General features: G+C 37.5%; 1 protein-coding gene across 2 annotated transcripts in view; it reads right to left on the bottom strand.

The window, feature by feature from the left end:
• Positions 1–19,904, bottom strand: part of STPG2 (sperm tail PG-rich repeat containing 2) — a 516,962-nt gene that overhangs the window by 495,556 nt on the left and 1,502 nt on the right. For both annotated transcript variants that reach the window (XM_065545253.1, XM_045392670.2), the window contains exons 2-3: positions 15,651–15,810; positions 6,728–6,888 (exon numbers count right to left, since the gene is read on the bottom strand). In XM_065545253.1, the coding sequence (XP_065401325.1) occupies positions 6,728–6,888; positions 15,651–15,810 (321 nt within the window). The remainder of the gene's footprint in view (positions 1–6,727; positions 6,889–15,650; positions 15,811–19,904) is intronic.

The raw sequence follows: 19,904 nt of genomic DNA on the forward strand, positions 1-19,904 counted from the left end.
TATAAATTGTATGTATAATAAAACAAATAACAATTCATGTATCAGCCATTAAGGGCAACAGATTTCAAAGTAGTTATATAACAATTCTTACCTTTAAATGGTTACACATATTTTTTCTGGTTTTTGTTTTTCATTGTTCTCTTAAAATCACACTATACATCTTAAAACTGCACTACATAAAATTCAGTTATAACTTCCACTGAATTGAAATATGAATGTCTACAGTTTTCACCTATTGGTCTTGACAGAATTCCATATGTAGTGCCATTCCAAGATGGTTGAATAGGAACATCTCTGGTCTGCAGCTCCCAGCGTGACTGACGCAAAAGGTGGGTGATTTCTGCATTTCCAACTGAGGTACCTGGTTCATCTCATCGGGACTTGTTGGACAGTGGGTGCAGCCCATGGAGGGCAAGCTGAAGCAGGGCGGGGCATCGCCTCAACCAGCAAGTGCAATAGGTTGAGGGATTTCCCTTTCCTAGCCAAGGGAAGCCATGACAGATTGTACCTGGAAAATCGGTTCACTCCAGCCCAAATACTGCACTTTTCCCACAGTCTTAGCAACAGGCAGGCCAGAAGATTTTCTCCCATGCCTGGCTCAGTGGGTCCCATGCCCACAGAGGTTTGCTCACTGCTAGCGCAGAAATCTGAGATCAACCTGCCAGGCTGCAGCCAGGCAGGGGGAGGGATGTCCACCATTACTGAGGCTTGAGTAGGTAAACAAAGCAGCCGGGAAGCTCAAACTGGGCAGAGCCCACTGAAGCTCAGCCAGGCCTACTGCCTCTATAGACTCCACCTCGGTGGGCAGAGAATAGTGGAACAAAAGGCGGCAGACAGGTTCTACAGACTTAAACGTCCCTGTCTAACAACTCTGAAGAGGGCAGTGGTTCTCCCAGCACAGCATTTTAGCTCTGAGAATGGACAGACTGCCTCCACAAGTGGGACTCTGACCGCTGCATAGCCTAACTGGGAGACACTTCCCAGTAGGGGCTGACAGACACATCATACAGGCAGGTGCCCCTCTGGGACGAAGCTTCCATAAAAAAGATCAGGCAGCAATATTTACTGTTCTACAATATTTGCTTTTCTGCAGCCTTCGCTGGTGATACCCAGGAAAACAGTGTCTGGAGTGGACCTCCAGCAAACGCCAACAGACCTGCAGCTGAGGGACCTGACTATTAAAAGGAAAACTAACAAAAAGGAATAGCATCAACATCAACAAAAAGGGCATCCACACCAAAACCCCATCTGTAGGTCACCATCCAAGACCAAAGGTAGATAAAACCACAAAGATGGGGAGAAACCAGAGCAAAAAGCTGAAAATTCTAAAAAGCAGAGTGCCTCTTCTCCAAAGCATTGCAGCTCCCTGCCAGCAACAAAACAAAGCTGAGTGACTGACTTTCACGAGTTAACAAAAGTAGGCTTCAGAAGCTTGGTAATAAGAAACTTCTCCAAGTTAAAGGAGCACATTAGAACCCATTGCAAGGAAGCTAGCTAAAAACCTTGAAAAAAGGTTAGACGAATGGCTAACTAGAATAACCAGGGTAGAAAAGACCTTAAATGACCTGACAGAGCTGAAAACCATGGCATGAGAATTTCATGATGCATGCACAAGCTTCAATAGCTGACTCAATCAAGTGGAAGAAAGGGAATCAGTGATTGAAGATCAAATTAATGAAATAAAGTGAAAAGACAATTTTAGAGAAAAAAGAAACAAACAAAACCTCTAAGAAATATGAGACTATGTGAAAAGAACAATTCTACATTTGATTGGTGTACCAGAAAGTGATGAGGAGAATGGAACAAGTTGGAAAACACTCTTCAGGATATTATCCAGGAGAACTTCCTGAACCTAGCAAGGGAAGCAAACATTCAAATTCCCACAAAGGGAAGCCCATTAGACTAACAGCGGATCTCTCCACTGGCAGAAATCCACTGGCCAGAAGAGAGTGGGGGTCAATATTCAACATTCTTAAAAACAACTTTCAACCCAGAATTTCATATCCAGCCAAACTAAGCTTCATAAGTGAAGGAGAAATAAAATCCTTTACAGACAAGCAAATGCTGAGAGATTTTGTTACCACCAAGCCTGCCTTACAAGAGCTCCTAGACAAAGCACTAAACATGGAAATGAACAACTGGTACCAGCCACTGCAATAACATGCCAAATTGTAAAGACCATCAATGCTATGAAGAAACTGCATCAACTAATGGGCCAAATAACTAGCTAACATCATAATGACAGGATCAAATTCACACATAACAACATTGATCTTAAATGTAAATGGGCTAAATGCCCCAATTAAAAGACACAGATCGGCAAATTGGATAAAGAGTAAGATGTACCAGTGTGCTGTATTCAGGAGACCTGTCTCACATGCAGAGACACACATAGGCTCAAAATAAAGGGACGGAGGAAGAACTACCAAGCAAATGGAAAGTAAAAAAGGAGCAGGGGTTGTGATCCTAGTCTCTGATAAAACAGACTTTAAACCAACAAAGATCAAAAGAGACAAAGAAGGCCATTACATAATGGTAAAGGGATCAATTCAACAGGAAGAGCTAACTATCCTAAATATATATGCACCCAATACAGGAGCATCCCAATTCATAAAGCAAGTCCTTAGATACCTACATTAGACTCCCACACAATAATAATGGGAGACTTTAACACCCCATTGTCAACATTAGACAGATCAACGAGACAGAAAGTTAACAAGGATATCTAGGACTTGAACTCAGCTCTGCAGCAAGCAGACCTAATAGACATCTACAGAACTCTCCACCCCAAATCAACACAATATACATTCTTCTCAGCACCACATAGCACTTATTCCAAAATTGACCACATAGATGGAAGTAAAACACTCCTCAGCAAATGCAAAAATAACAGAAACTCTAACAAACTGTCTCTCAGACCACAGTGCAATCAAATTAGAACTCAGGATTAAGAAACTCACTCAAAACCGCACAACTACACAGAAACTGAACAACCTGCTCCGGAATGACTACTGCGTAAATAACAAAATGAAGGCAGAAATAAAGATGTTCCTTGAAACCAATGAGAACAAAGATACAACATACCAGAATCTCTGGGACACATTTAAAGCAGTGTGTAGAGGGAAATGTATAGCACTAAATGCCCACAAGAGAAAGCAGGAAAGATCTAAAATTGACACCCTAACATCACAATTAAAAGAACTAGAGAAGCAAGAGTAAATACATTCAAAAGCTAGCAGAAGGCAAGAAATAACTAAGATCAGAGCAGAACTGAAGGAGATAGAGACATAAAAAAACTTCAAAAAATCAATGAATCCAGGAGCTGGTTTTTTGAAATGATCAACAAAATTGATAGACCACTAGCAAGACTAATAAAGAAGAAAAGAGAGAAGACTCAAATAGATGCAATAAAAAATAATAAAGGGGATATCACCACTGATCCCACAGAAAATACAAACTACCATCAGAGAATACTATAAACACCTCTATGCAAATAAACTAGAAAACCTAGAAGAAATGGACAAATTCCTGGACACATACACCCTCCCAAGACTAAACCAGGAAGAAGTTGAATCCCTGAATAGACCAATAACAGGCTCTGAAATTGAGGCAATAATTAATTAATTATTGAGCCTACCAATCAAAGAAAGTCCAGGACCAGACAGATCCACAGTTGAATTCTACCAGAGGTACAAAGAGGAGTTGGTACCATTCCTTCTGAAACTATTCCAATCAATAGAAAAAGAGTAAATCCTCCCTAACTCATTTTATGAGACCAGCATCATCCTGATACCAAAGCCCGGCAGAGACACAACAGGAAAAGAGAATTTTAGACCAATATCCCTGATGAACATTGATGCAAATATCCTCAATAAAATACTGGTAAACTGAATCCAGCAGCAAATCAAAAAGCTTATCCACCAAGATCAAGTTGACTTCATCCCTGAGATGGAAGGCTGGTTCAACATATGCAAATCAATAAACATAATCCATCATATAAACAGAACCAAAGACAAGAACCACATGATTATCTTAATAGATGCAGAAAAGGCCTTCAACAAAATTCAGCAGGCCTTCATGCTAAAAACTCTCAATAAACTAGGTATTGATGGAATGTACCTCAAAATAATAAAAGCTATTTATGACAAACCCACAGTCAGTATCATACTGAATGGGCAAAAACGGGAAGTATTCCCTTTGAAAACTTGCACAAGACAGGGATGCCCACTCTCACCACTCCTGTTCAACGTAGTGTTGGAAATTCTGGCCAGGGCAACCAGGCAGGAGAAAGAAATAAAGGGTATTCAATTAGGAAAAGAGGAAGTCAAATTGTCTCTGTTTGCAGATAACATGATTGTATATTTGGAAAACCCCATTATCTCAGCCGAAAATCTCCTTAAGCTGATAAGAAACTTCAGCAAAGTCTCAGGATACAGAATCAACATGCAAAAATCACAAGCATCTTATACACCAATAACAGACAAACAGACAGCCAAATCATGAGTGAACTCCATTCACAATTGCTACAAGGAGAATAAAATACCTAGGAATCCAACTTACAAGGGATGTGAAGGACCTCTTCAAGGAGAACTACAAACCATTGCTTAACAAAATAAAAGAGGACACAAACAAATGGAAGAACATTCTATGCTCATGGATAGGAAGGATCGATATTATGAAAATGGCCATACTGCCCAAGGTAATATATAGATTCAATGCCATCCCCATCAAGCTACCAATGACTTTCTTCACAGAATTGGAAAAAACTACTTTAACATTCATATGGAACCAAAAAAGTGCCTGCATTGCCAAGACTAAGCAAAAAGAACAAAGCTGGAGACATCATGCTACCTGACTTCAAACTATACTAGAAGGCTACGGTAACCAAAACAGCAAATATAGTACTGGTACCAAAACAGAGATATAGACCAATGGAATAGAACAGAGGCCTCAGAAATAACACCATACATCTACAGTAATCTGATCTTTGACAAACCTGACAAAAACAAGCAATGGGGAAAGGATTCCCTATTTAATAAATGGTGCTGGTACAACTGGCTAGCCATATGCAGAACAATGACATTTCATCCCTTCCTTACAGCTTATACAAAAATTAATTCAAGATGGATTAATGACTTAAAAGTTAGAACTAAAACCATAAAATCCCTAGAAGAAAACCTATAGGCAATATGATTCAGGACACAGGCATGGGCAAGGACTTCATGACTAAAACACCAACAGCAATGGCAACAAAAGCCCAAATAGACAAATGGGATCTAATTAAACTAAACAGCTTCTGCACAGGAAAAGAAACTATTATTAGAGTGAACAGGCAACCTACACAATGGGAGAAAATTTTTGCAATCTACCCATCTGACAAAGGGCTAATATCCAGAATCTACAAAGAACTTAAACAAATTTACAAGAAAAAAACAACACTATCAAAAAGTAGACAAAGGATATCCTCAAAAGAAGACATTTATGCAGCCAACAGGCACAAAAAATTGGTCATCATCACTGATCATTAGAGAAATACAAATCACAACCACAATGAGAAACTATCTCATGCCAGTTAGAATGGTGATCATTAAAAAGTCAGAAAACAACAGATGCTGGAGAGGATGTGGAGAAATAGGAAAGCTTTTACACTGTTGGTGGGAGTGTAAATTAGTTAATCATTGTGGAAGACAGTGTGGTGATTCCTCAAGGAACTAGAACTAGAAATACCATTTGACCTAGCCATCCCATTACCGGGTACATACCCAAGGGATTATAAGTCATGGTACTATAGAGACACACATGCACACATATGTTTATTGTAGCACTATTCACAATAGCAAAGACTTGGAACCAATTCAAATGTTCATCAATGATAGACTGGATTAAGAAAATGTGGCACATATACACCATGGAATACTATGCAATCATAAAAAAGGATGAGTTCATGTCCTTTGCAGGGACATGAAGCTGGAAACCATCATTCTCAGCAAACTAACACAAGAACAGAAAACCAAACACCACGTGTTCTCACTCATAGGTAGGAATTGAACAATGAGAACACTTGGACACAGGGTGGGGAACATCACACACTGAGGACTGTCGTGGGGTGGTTGGCGGGGGAAGTGATAGCATTAGGAGAAATACCTAATGTAAATGACGAGTTGATGGGTGTAGCAAACTAACATGGCACATGTATACCTATGTAACAAACCTGCACATTATGTGCATGTACCCTAGAACTTAAAGTATAATGAAAGATAAATAAAATAAAATAAAATCATAATAAAAAAAGAATTCCATGTGTCACACAGAACTTTCTCCAAATTAGAAAGCTTTCCATTTTAAAATCAATTGTCTAGTTTATTCTCCCTAAGTCTTCACTTCCCTGTATTAAGCATCTTCATTTTTTTCAAATGTTCTTTGGGTCACATGGTTTAAACTTACGTGCCTTCACCATTCTGATCACCTTCCCATGAGCACATCCCAAGAGCATATGTTTTCAAACACTATATTTTTCATCTCTAGAAATTAAATTTGTGTTTTTTATTTCTGCCATTTCTCTATTACTTAATATGTTCAATATTTCTTCTACTTTCCTTAACATATGGAATATGATTATAATAACTATTTTACATCCTTTTCTATTAATTATAACATGCAATTTCAAGAGAACCCTAAGAGCTTGATAGTCAACATAAAGAATATTATTTTGGTATGAATGTATTACCTGATAATCAGCAGGCCCAGGGGTATCAGAAGCTTCTTTCTGAACCAAGAAGAAAGTCCGAGGAGCAGAAGAACCAAATGCACTTTTCTTCTGTTTCTTTGAGCAGATATTTCTAACACTGGCAATTATAGTATTGTTCAAGATATTATAAAATCCAGGACCTAAAATTATTAAAAGTATCATATATAAGAATAAGCATGCTTTTATATGCATCTTTTGAACTGAGTAATTTTTAATTAAGAGTTTTTTATTTAGAAAAAACCCGCACGTATTTCTGGCATAAATGCAAAATGGCATAGTCACATTTTAAAATTTAGTCAAATTTTTATACAGTTAACATATACTTGCAGATATGGTTTGGCTGTGTCCCCACCCAAATCCCAGCTTGAATTGTTTGTAGTTCCCACAATTCCCATGTGTCATGGGAGGAACCTAGTGGGAGGTAATTGAATCAAGGGGGTGGATCTTTGCCATGCTGTTCTTGTGACAGTGAATAAATATCATGAGATCTGATGGTTTTAAAAATAGGAGTTTCCCTGTACGACCTCTCTTCTCTTGTCTGCTGTCATGTGAGACATGCCTTTCACCTTCTGCCATGATTGTGAGGCCTTCCCAACCATGTGGAACCATAAGTCCATTAAACCTCTTTCTTTTGTAAATTGCCCAGTTTGGGGTATGTCTTTATTAGCAGAATGAAAACAGACTAATACAATAAATTGGTACCAGTAGAGTTGGACACTGCTGTAGATACCCGAAAATGTTGAAGCAACTTTGGAACTGGGTAACAGGCAGGGGTTGGAATGGTTTAGAGGGCTCAGAAGAAGACAGAAAAATGTGGGAAAGTTTGGAACTTCTTAGAGACTTCTTGAATGGCTTTGACCAAAATGCTGATAGCAATATGCACAATGAAGTCGAGGCTGAGGTGGCCTCAGATGGACAGATGGAGATGAGGCACTTGTTGGGAACTGGAGCAAAGGTGACTTTTGTTATGTTTTGACAAACAGACTGGTAGCATTTTGCCCCTGTCTTAGAGATTTGTGGAACTTTGAACTTGAGAGACATGATTTAGGCTATCTGGCAGAAGAAATTTCTAAGGAGCAAAGCATTCAAGATGTGACTTGGGTGCTGTTAAAGGCATTCAGTTTTATAAGGAAAGCAGAGCACAAAAGTTCACAAAATTTGCAGCCTGATAGAAAAATGTGATAGAAAAAGAAAAACCCATTTTCTTAGGAGAAATTCAAGCTGGCTGCAGAAATTTGCATATTTAATGAGAAGCTGAAAGTTAATCCCCAAGACAATGGGGAAAATGTCTCCAGGGCATGTCAGAGGTCTTCATGGCAGCCCCTCCCATCACAGGCCCAGAGGCCTAGGAGAAAAAAGTGATTTTGTAGACTGGGCCCAGGGTCCTGGTGCTATAGGCATCCTAAGGACTTGGTGCCCTGCATCCCAGCCACTCCAGCCATTGCTAAAATGAGCCAACATAGAACTCAGGTTGTGGCTTCAGAGGGTGCAAGCCCCAAGCCTTGGCAGCTATGTATGGAAATTCCTGTATGTCCAAGCAGAAGTTTGCTGCAGGGGTGGGGGCCCTTATGGAGAACCTCTGCTAGGGCAGTGCAGAAGGAAAATGTGGGGTCAGAGTCACCATACAGAGTCCCTCTTGAGGCACCACCTAATGGAGCTGTGAGAAGAGGGCCACTGTATTCCAGACCCCAGAATTGTAGATTTACCGACAGCTTGCACCATGTGCCTGGAAAAGCTACAGACAAAACACCAGCCCATGAAAACAGCCAGGAGGGAGGCTGTATCCTACAAAGCCTCAGGGCTGGAGATGCCCAAGACTGTAGGAACCTACCTCTTGCATCAGCATGACCTGGATGTGAGACATGGAGTCAAAGGAGATTATTTTGGAGCTTTAGGATTTGACTGCCCTGCTGGATTTCAGACTTGCATGGGGCCTGTAGCTCCTTTGTTTCTGTCAATTTCTCCCACTTGGAATGGGTGTGTTTACCCAAGGCCTGTACCCCCATTGTATCTAGGAAGTAACTAACTTGCTTTTGATTTTACTGGCTCATAGTTGGAAGGGACGTGCCTTGTCTCAGATGATACTTTGGACTGTGGACTTCTGAATTAATGCTGAATGAGTTAAGACTTTTTGGGACCGTTGGGAAGGCATGGTTTGTTTAGAAATATGAGGACATGAGATCTGGGAGGGGCCTAGGGTGGAATGATATGGTTTGGCTCTGTCCCCACCCAAATTTCATCTTGAATTGTAGCTCCCACAATTCTTATGTGTCTTGAGAGGAACCGGGTGGGAGGTAATTGAATCATAGGGGTGGGTCTTTCCCGTGTTGTTCTCATGATAGTGAATAAGCCTCACAAGATCTGATGGTTTTAAAAACAGGAGTTTCCCTGCACAAGCTCCCTTCTCTTGTCTGCTGCCATGTGAGACATGCCTTTCACCTTCCACCATGATTGTGAGACATCCCCAGCTACATGGAACTGTAAGTCCATTAAAACTCTTTCTTTCGTAAATTGCCCGGTCTTGGGTATGTCTTTATCAGCAGCATGACCACAGGCTAATATACTTGCCATATGACCAGAAATTCTATTTCTAGGTATTTTCCCAAAAGAAATGAAAGGAACCCAAGTGTCCATCAGCTGATGAATAAGTAAACAAAATGTGCTACACCCAAACCGTGGAATACTACTCAGCGATAAAGAAGAAAGATAAACACAACAATATAAATGAATCTCTAAAATATCATAAGTAAAAAAAGGCAGACTCAAAAGCTTGAATAATATATAATTCCATTTTTATGTAAATTTAGAAAAGATAAAATCATAGCAGTAGAAACAGTTCCTAGGGCCAGAGTGGGAATAGAGATTAACTGCAAAGGAACATGAAGAAACGTTTTAGGAATGATTAAAGTGCTCCAAAACATTACTGTAATTGTGATTGCCTGACTACATACATCTACCAAAACTCATCAAATTGTACATTTAAATGAATAATTTTTATTATGGATTTGGTATACCTCAATAGAGCAGATATAAATAAATAAATCTCAACACTAAGTTTTCAAAGAATAATACAGCAGCATTAAAATAAATTTCACAAAAAAATTAATATATCCTATCACTTGACCTCCCTATCACAAAAGTTATTTTAATTTTTGCCTTTTACTTTTCTGTGCATATTCATAACCTGGAATATTTTCCACAGTGGTAGTCTGAGTGAATTTAGGTTCATATATTTTTCATTCAAAATAATACAACTTTCTATGCTGTTGAAAAGTTTTTATCAAGACAGTCAAATACTTAAAACAAATACTTGAGTATGTTGTTTAAAAAATCAATTCTAGTGAGCAGCAATATCTATCAGATGCAATATAATATGCTTAAAGAACACTTAACTTGGTTGTACTCATGTTATCTGCATTCTGCTAAATTAGTCCTGCCACTAAATAGATATGAAACTTCACTTAGATCTCATTTGTTTTTCTGGGCTTCAAGTTCCTCATCTAAAAATAATAGGAATTGATTAGATCAGTATCTGTCCAAGAACAATCTACAAGATAAGGGGTTTACAACTAAATGTAAATTGACTATTTCACTAAGCATTTTGTAACTAGTCTTTCTGAATGAAGAGAGTGCTGTGTTGATTTATGTTCTGGTAGGACCTCTTCTCATCACAGGCAGGAAACAGTTGACAAAAGAGTGTCATTGGTTAGTACTGGGTTAGATGTCACTTCGGTTCATTACAGATCTAAAAGTGATTAAATCTTTCTGCATAGAAATATCCTTCATACTTCTGAGACATATAAGATTTCTCTCTAACTGTAAACAAACTCTTTCCAATTTTTCAAATATTCCAGTTCTATTCTATTCCCTAAAAATATCTATGAAAATTCTGTTGTGCCAACTCTCAAAAAACCTAAGCACTAATACATGTTATTCCTGCTGCCTTTCAACATTCTTCCAGTGGTAATGTTTAGGAAAATGATAAACAGAAAGTATAATGAAAACTATTTGAGCCACCACTTAAGATATACAAATAACAAGTAACTATGTCAAATCTATCTCCCTTCTGGCTCAAGAGCATAACATAGCACTTTGCAGGAGAGCTTAAGTACTTAATATAGCATCCTCAGGGCTAGGGACCTCAGACATACCCATCTCAGGTACTACCTCATTAAGCTTCTGACTTGGAAAGCCATTCTGATCATATGGTTCACTCACATTAGAACTTTCTTATATTTATCTTAGAGTTATTAAGTGTAGAAATGCCCAGGAACCCCAGATGACATCTGCTATGGGAGAGTTAAAAGGGTTAGGGGTGCCTTATAACAGCAAACATTCTGGAGCTCCACATTAGGTGGTCAAATCTGCTCTATGACTGCTTTACAAGTCAAATTCATTACTGTACTCTAATAATTACATGAAAAGAAATCATATTTCCATGACGACCATTCTTACTAATCCTTAAAACATATAAGATTCTAGATTACATTTTAGAGTTCATTCTTAATTTAACTTGCCCTTTATAAATAAACTAACTTTGAAGAATGTATAATATTTTATTTGTAATATACTAGACCATCAAACTGACAGTAAGACCCAATCTTAGAGTAACTGGGCGACGCAATAAGTTAATATTTAGAAATAATTTGGATTTCAGATTCATGATATATAAATAAGTAACTCAAAATCAAAGCTGTTGGAACTTTAAACTATTTTGAGCCTTAAAGGATTGTGTTTATGCAACCTGAATCACATGACAGACAGCTGTAACTTTTGTTCCTCTGATTATAGATTCACCTTTTCTTTATCCACATTTTTTTCTAAAATACTGTAAAATACTAAAAAGTGCCAGAGAAGACCCCTTGCCTCTCCACTATTGATCTTCATTATAGCTTAACTTTCCTTTTACTTCTCTGACACAAAGATCTCATGACTATCGCATTGTCTAAGATGGAATATTAAATCCACTCTTTTAAATTGGAAAAGAAAAACAGCTATAGCTAAACTGCTATAACTAATAAAATTGCTATAACTCATAAACCAGCTTTTTTAAAAATGTTATAATCCTATTAAATTTCTTTATTATCTGACTATAAGAATATAAGAGCAAGACCTTTTCACCTTTGGAGCACTGACCCCATTCCTTTGGAGTCTGTGTTACTTGAATAGCTATTCTAACCTTTGCACTTGAATAAACTCTCTTAAACTGGATTCTGACCCTTTTGATTATTTCAACTTTACAATGATAAACACTACTGAGCTAACCTCAAATGGCACTCTTAAAGTAGTTGTACTTCAACATAGAGGCTCAGGGTTCCAAGACCAACTGTTTCAAGAGGCCCAGGTCAATCTGTAAAGCAAATGGTTTTATCTGAGAAGTGCTAGAGTATCACTTCCACTCCATGCATTGGTCAAGAAAGCACCAGGGCTAGTCAAAACTGAAGGGGATAAGAGAGACTCAATCTCTCCATGGAATGAGTAGCAAACAATTATACCAAGTGTATTATTATAACCGAACTCTAAAATTTGTGGCAGTGACTTTGGAATCAGGCAATCGATCAGAAAGTAGAGCAACCTGATGAGTTAGAATAAAGGCCTTGAGGAGACTGTTGGTGATGACTTGAAAGACAGTGAGGAAAATGTTATTAGAGGATGGAGAAATGCTAACTGGTATTATGCAATGGCAGAAATTTTAGTAACACTAATGCTTGAGGTAATGAAGAAAATACCTAATGAACTGCTGGATTCTAACTAAGGAAATGTCCAGGCTGAATGTCAAAGTGCCAATAGTTCCTTTTATCCATGTGTGAGAAGGTATAGATAGAAGGGAAAGAGTTTACAGTGTTCAGTTTTCTAGAACTACCATTTGATCCAGCAATTCCATTACTAGGTATATACCCAAAGGAATACAAACTGTTCTGTTACAAAGACACATGCACGTGTATGTTCATTGAGACACTATTCACAACAGCAAAGACATGGAATCAACCCAAATGCATGTCAATGGTAGACTGGATAAAGAAAATGTGGTACATATACACCATGAAATACTATGCAGCAATAAAAAAGAATGAGATCATGTCCTTTGCAGAAACATGGATGGAGCTACAGGCCATTGTCCTTAGCAAACTAACACAGAAACATAAAACCAAATACCACATGTTTGCACTTATAAGTGGGAGCAAAATAATGAGAACACATGGACACATAGAGAGGAACCACAGACAATGGGGCCTAGCAATGGTGGAAGGTGGGAGGAGGGAGACAATCAGGAAAAATAACTAATGGGTACTAGGATTAATATCTGGTGATGAAATAGTCTGTACAAGAAACCCCCATGACACAAATTTACCTATATGACAATCCCACACATGTGCCCCTGAACCTAAAATAAAAGTTAAAAATAAATAAATAAAAAGTAATAAACTGTTAACTTTTCAAGGAGAATGTATAAGAAATAGAAAGGAACTAGAATTTCCTAGATTTGAAAATAAACTCTTTTTCATCCCCAGTCTATCCAGACAACAAAAATCTCTCAAAGAAGGAAGTGGCTTAAAGGCAAAGACATAAAGCAGGATTTGGCTGTAAGATCTTTTGTTTAATTTTTAGAAATAGTTATGGTAATCCCTCATAGAACCTCTCGAAAAGGGGCCTTAAGAATCTTAAGGTCTTGTATCCTAGACGCTTTTCACTTAGACAATGATGCCCTAACAACCTAAGGGTGTTAAAAACAATAGTCTCAAAGGTGATACAAAAGAGACAAAATAGACAAAGGTGATACAAAACATGTAACAGTCTCACAGGTGATTTTAAAAAGTTTTCTAAGAAAATGTAAGTGTGGCTTTTACCTAGTGGATTTGATTATAAATTAATACAATCAGAAATTCAAAGGTTTTATAAGAATAAAAGAGACAATAAGAGTAAAAATGAAAAGAAGCTGATAGAAGCAGGCTGAGAAAGCTACAGCTGCAAACACAGCCTATTTCATAGAGAAAAATGATGACTCAGAGAAGAACCAAGAGCCTAAAAGGCAGAATAAAGAACCACAGAAAATCATTCCCCCCAGAGAGTCTTACTGGATCCTCATCAAGGAAATGCTAATATGTACCCAGCTGAATTTCAGAATTGCTATGGTACTGTGACTGTTGTGGGCCTCCAGTTTTCCCTTTTCCTGAATAGGAGTGTCTGATTGGATCATCCTATATCTCTCCCACCACCTTATGGTGAATGAAACAACCCTCTCTTTGGTTCACAGTTCTGCTTATAGTGAAGGAGCTGTACCTTAAGAACCACACACAAGGATCCTCATCTGTACCTACACCTAACTTAGATGACAAGATCCGGGGCTGGGAGTTGTGGCTTATGCTTGTAATGCCAATACTTTGAGAGCTGAGGTGGAAAGATCATTTGAGGTTAGGAGTTAAAGAACAGCCTGGGCAACAAAAGGAGGCCTCATTTCCACATTTTTTTTTTTTTTTTTTTTTTTTTGAGACGGAGTCTTGCTCTGTCGCCAGGCTGTAGGGCAGTGGCACGATCTCGGCTCAGTGCAAGCTCCGCCTCCCGGGTTCAAGCGATTCCCCTGCCTCAGCCTCCCCAATAGCTGGGACTACAGATGTGCGCCACCACGCCCAGCTAATATTTGTATTTTAGTATAGATAGGGTTTCACCATGTTGGCCAGAATGGTCGCTATCTCCTGACCTCGTGATCCACCTGCCTAAGCCTCCCCAAATTATGGGATTAAAGGTGTGAGCCACCGTGCCCGGCCAAATTTTTTTTTTAAATAGCCAAGCATTGTAGCAGGAGCCTGTAGTTCCATCTACTCAGAGGGCTGAAGCAGGAGGATCCTTTGAGCCAGGAGCTGGAGGCTGCAGTGAATTATGATCTCACCACTGCACTCCAGCCTGGATGACAGAGAGAGAGAGAGAGATCATGTCTCAAAACATTTTTTAAAAAATTATCCTGGACTGTGAAATTATGACATAATTACATGAAACTTTTGGGTCCTTGAGAAGGAGTAGGTGCATGTAGGAACAATGTAAATATTTTTGTGGCCAAGGAATTGGTCATATAGATTAAAACTGGCCATCAATTCTTTGCTACTCTTCTCACTGAAAGATAAAGTTTCATGTCCTTCCAATCAATATGTGCTACTCTGAGTGACTTAACTAACTAACAGAATGCAGAAGACATGATATCCTGAGAGTTCTGCGGCTGGGTCATAAAATATCTCGCAGCATCTGGTCAGGTCTCATGGAACCCTAGACCACCACGTTAAATGTCAGGCTGCCCTGAGGCAGCCATGCTGGAGCTAAGTACATACTTTGAATAATGGACCCATCTGAGCCTTGCCTTCTAGCCATCCCACAAAATAATGAGATATAAGAGAAAAACCTGTTGTTTTAAGCCACTAAGATTGTTGTACAGCAATAGATACCCAGAACTGTATGTCAGCAATTTTATAATTTATTTTGATTCTATATTCTTAGCTCTGAACACTAGAATATCCACTGAGAATACCAGAACATGTGATTGTAAACCTCTGAAATAAAAAGTTTAACAAAACTGAACATCATAAATTATATTACTAATAGTGACCACATAGTTGATATATTACATTGTTCATCTGCCAAGAAAAAGTCAGAAAATTTACCAAATAAAGAAAAACAATAGAAAATTATAATTAAGATGTGCAGAATGTTAAATTGAAATCTTACTAAAACTGTGTATTATTTTTATTTATCTGTGTTTAATGTATAGTGAATGCTTTAAAAAATGTTGACTTAAAATGACACCAACCATAGGACAAAAAAGAAAACATACTCTCTGGTGTATCCATCTTGTTAAGAACATTAAGTTACTTTATAAAGCCAAAGAGTAGACATACAGAGATAAATTGCTAACCTGGCATTTCCTCTGTCCTGATGTCCTGTGTGAATCGAACAGCAGTTTGACCAAATGGAATATTTTTCAGTCCTGATGTTTTCTTCAAGGACTTGAGAGCAGTTCGAGGCTCATTATATGTGCCTGGAGCCGGGGTGATTGATTTCACAGGTAAAAATCTCTAGTGAAGAACAGGAAAATGTGCCAATAAGAAACTATAGTACATTTTGATACTTCATGAGTTAAAAGCTGCCTTTTGAGTAATATAACATCTGTACTTAATTTATTTCTTAATGGAGTGAAGAAAATGTAGATGAATTAAGATCTTGTACCCATCAAAACATAAAATATATAGCTTTTAGTAAAATCACCTAAATACTAATATAGTAATGTATTACGTGCCTTACTAAGGCAGACAGACTTTTAGAAGGAAATAATCTCAACATGAGATTCTAGATGATAGTGTAGGGATAATTATCATACTCAAAATATTGTGCCAGTTAATATAAATAAAAAACTATATGATCTAACCCTTTATTTTATGTGATCAAATTATATTTATTGAAAAAGTTCCTCAACATGTATATTCAATTAACTCAACAATATCATTAGATATCTCAAAAAAAAAAATCTTAGATTCAGTGGTTTATCAATTCAGTTGAACTTATAAACTTATTAACATATATATAAAAAATGTTATATATATAACTATGAACTCATGAGATACAGCGTTGTATAATCTTTTTTTTTTTTTCTTTTTTGAGATGGAGTCTCATTCTGTCACTCAGTCTGGAGTGCAGTGGCGCGATCTCGGGTCACTGCAAGCTCCACCTCCCAGGTTCACGCCATTCTCCTGCCTCAGCCTCCCATGTAGCTGGGACTACAGGTGCCCGCCACCATGCCCGGCTATTTTTTTGTGTCTTTGGTAGAGCGGGGGTTTCACTGTGTTAGCCAGGATGGTCTCAATCTCCTGACCTCGTGATCCGCCTATCTCAGCCTCCCAAAGTGCTGGAATTACAGGTGTGAGCTAGCATTGTATAATCTTTTTAACTTTTTATTTGAAAATAATTTCAAATTTACAGAAAAGATGAATGAATAAAAGTAATACAGAAAATATGTGTATAACCTTTACCCAGATTCATCCATTATCATGTTACCTCATTTGCCTTTTTTTCTTTGCCAGCTCTATCTCTGTTTTGTCTGTTTGTCCTTCTCTTCCAGTCTCTGTCTCTCTTACTCTATACACACACACACACACACACACACACACACACACACATATTTTGAAAGTTACATATGTCATGGTTCTTCACCCATAAATACTTCAGTATATATTTAGAAAAAAAATGTGGATATTTTCTTACATATCCACAGTACAGTTATCAACTCCAGTAAATGTATCAATGATCTAATGCTTTCATGTAATCTAGGATTCATATTCCAAATTCGTCAGCTGATCTAATAAGGCCTCTATTGCATTCTTCCCCTTCAATACATAATGTAGATTAGAGTCATATTGCTTTAGTCATCATGTCTCTTTTATCTCCTTTAATGTAGGAACATTTCTACAGCCTTCCTTTGTGTTTCGTGATTTTAACATTTTGGGAGAATCACCCTTTTGTATAATAGAATCTTACTTACTTGAGGTTTACCTGATATTGCCTCATAATTATATCCAGGTTATACATTTCTGGACAGACTACTTGGTAGGTGATGCATGGCTTTCCCAGGATATCATATCTGGAGATATGATGTCTGCTGGCCTTCACTGGTAATTTTAATTTTGATCAAATTCAACACTGTCTCTATATTTATAGTAAGTACTTAACATTCTACTGAAAGCAAGTGCTCTCCCTTCTCCTTCAATTATTTACTTCATTATCTAGCTATCTACTTACTTATCTATAGTCGACCCTTGAACAACATGGGTTTGAACAATGTGGTTCCACTTATATACAAATTTTCTTCACTTTCTGCCACCCCTAAGATAGCAAGACCAACCATTCCTCTTCTCCTTCCTCCTAGTCTATTGAATGTAATGACAAGAGCTTTATAGTAATTTACTTCCATTTTATAAATAGTAAATACATTTTCTCTTCCTTGTGATTTTTAATAACATTTTCTTTTTTCTAGCTTACTTTATTGTAAGTATACAGTACATAACACATATAACATACAAAATATATGTGACTTGACTATGTTATTGGTAAGGCTTCTGGTCAACAATGGCCTATTTGTAGCTAAGTTTGAGAGGAGTCAAAAATCATATGCAGATTTTCAAATGCATGGAGGGTTGGCATCCCTAATCTGTGCATTGTTCAGAGGACAACTGTACTTAGTTGTCTATTTATTATCCATATTGACTCATGAATGCCAACCTTAATGATTTATAATTTATTATTGAACCAATGGGGGGCACTTCATGTTGTTTCCTATGTCACTGTGATATGCTCTCATCATTATTTTGTTTAGAACTTACTTTCTGACATAAAGTGTTACACTTTCCTCTTCCACCTACCCTGGAATCAGTTATTTCTCTGAGGAATCCTTTTTCTTTCAGTAGGAACAGAATTAGAGACCAAGATCTGGGCACAAGATGTGTCCCTTGCTACTGGGGTATCTTTGCTTCTTGGTTCATTTAGCAGACAGAGCTAGAACATACACACATTCACAGAGAATGAGAGAGAGAAACACACACATACATATATACACTCATATATAGACACATGAACATACATACATTTACATGTGACATATATATGCATATATTCATACATATAAATATATATTAAAAATCATGAGTTCACATAAAAACCTTCAAATCCATCCCACAAGGTCCTCTTTCACCTCCTCCAATCCATTATTGTATGCACCTTCCTTAACAATGAAAACCATACCTCAGAATATCAACTTTTTTGCTCAAACTTGTGATATATCTAAGATAGTTTTATGATTGCTTTATCCATACCATCTCAATAAATCAACCTACTAAAAATAATTAAGAATTTGTTTCCAATTCTTTTTTTTCTTTTTTCTGAGACAGAGTCTCATTCCTTCACACAGGCGGGATCTCTAGACTCACTGGAACCTCTGCTTCCTGGGTTCAGAAGATTCTCATGCCTCATCCTCCTGAGTAACTGGAATTACAAGTGCATGTCACAATGCCTGGCTAATTTTTGTATTTTTAGTAGAGACTGGATTTTGCCACGTTGGCCAGGCTTGTCTCAAACTGCTGACCTCAAGTAACCCACCCGCCTCATTTGTTTCCATTTGCTTTCAGTTTAGTTATTAACTTTTCCCATTCTTACTGATTTATTTTTATTTTTGAATATATAAAACATTGAAATCTTTCCAAAAGATAAAATACGTATTTTTTTAAAGTATAGTCAAAGAAGTGTTATGCCCCCTGTTGGGGATGCTGCACCACTTGGGACAGAAAAGTCTCAATTTGCAACATTTGCTGATTTCCATGGTGTAAATACACCCACAGCAGTGGCTAATTTCACACTACCAACGTAATGTCAACCAGCTTGCAAAACTCCTGGAAACTTAACAGTTGGCTCTTGCAAGCCAGTACAAATAAACAGCAGCATACCAGTGCTTGCACTTTACCTCCTCACCATCCCTTGTAGATAACTAACATCATTATTTTCTGGTTTATCTTCATCGTGTTTATATAGCCAAGTAGTTATGTGTATGTTTTCCTATTTTCCTATATTTCTTAGACAAAAATATAGTACAACATATATGTTCTTTTGAGTTGTGTAAAGTAGGTAAATATTAACACTACTAAAATAACAATTTATTACTGGAAGTACAAAAAAGGAGTCTCAAATTTATTTTCCTAAATACTATCTTATTATTTTAGATGCTAAGTGAAATTTTAAAATGATAATTTTCAACCGTGACTGCATATTAGAATTACTTGAGGAATTAAAACATATATATTGCTGTTTAGGCCCTATTCTGAACCACATGAATCAATCTCTGGAAGGAAGAACAAAGGGCATGTTGGCACTTGGGTATCAGAATGTATTTAAATTCCTCAGATGTTTTTAATGTGCATCCCGAGTTAAGAGCCATTGCCATAAAGGAAATACTATGTATTTAAAATTAATAATTGAAGACATAAGGCAATTCGGTGCATTTAGATAAAATGCCTGACAACTCCTAAATCAATAACTAAAATAAGCATCTCAGAAATGTATCTGTCTTTATTTCTACAAACCAGAAATTCTGTGCTCTAAGTCTACTTTGTTAATTGTGTTATTTCTT

The sequence above is a fragment of the Macaca fascicularis genome, chromosome 5, assembly GCF_037993035.2.
Source record: "Macaca fascicularis isolate 582-1 chromosome 5, T2T-MFA8v1.1".
NCBI lineage: Eukaryota > Metazoa > Chordata > Mammalia > Primates > Cercopithecidae > Macaca > Macaca fascicularis.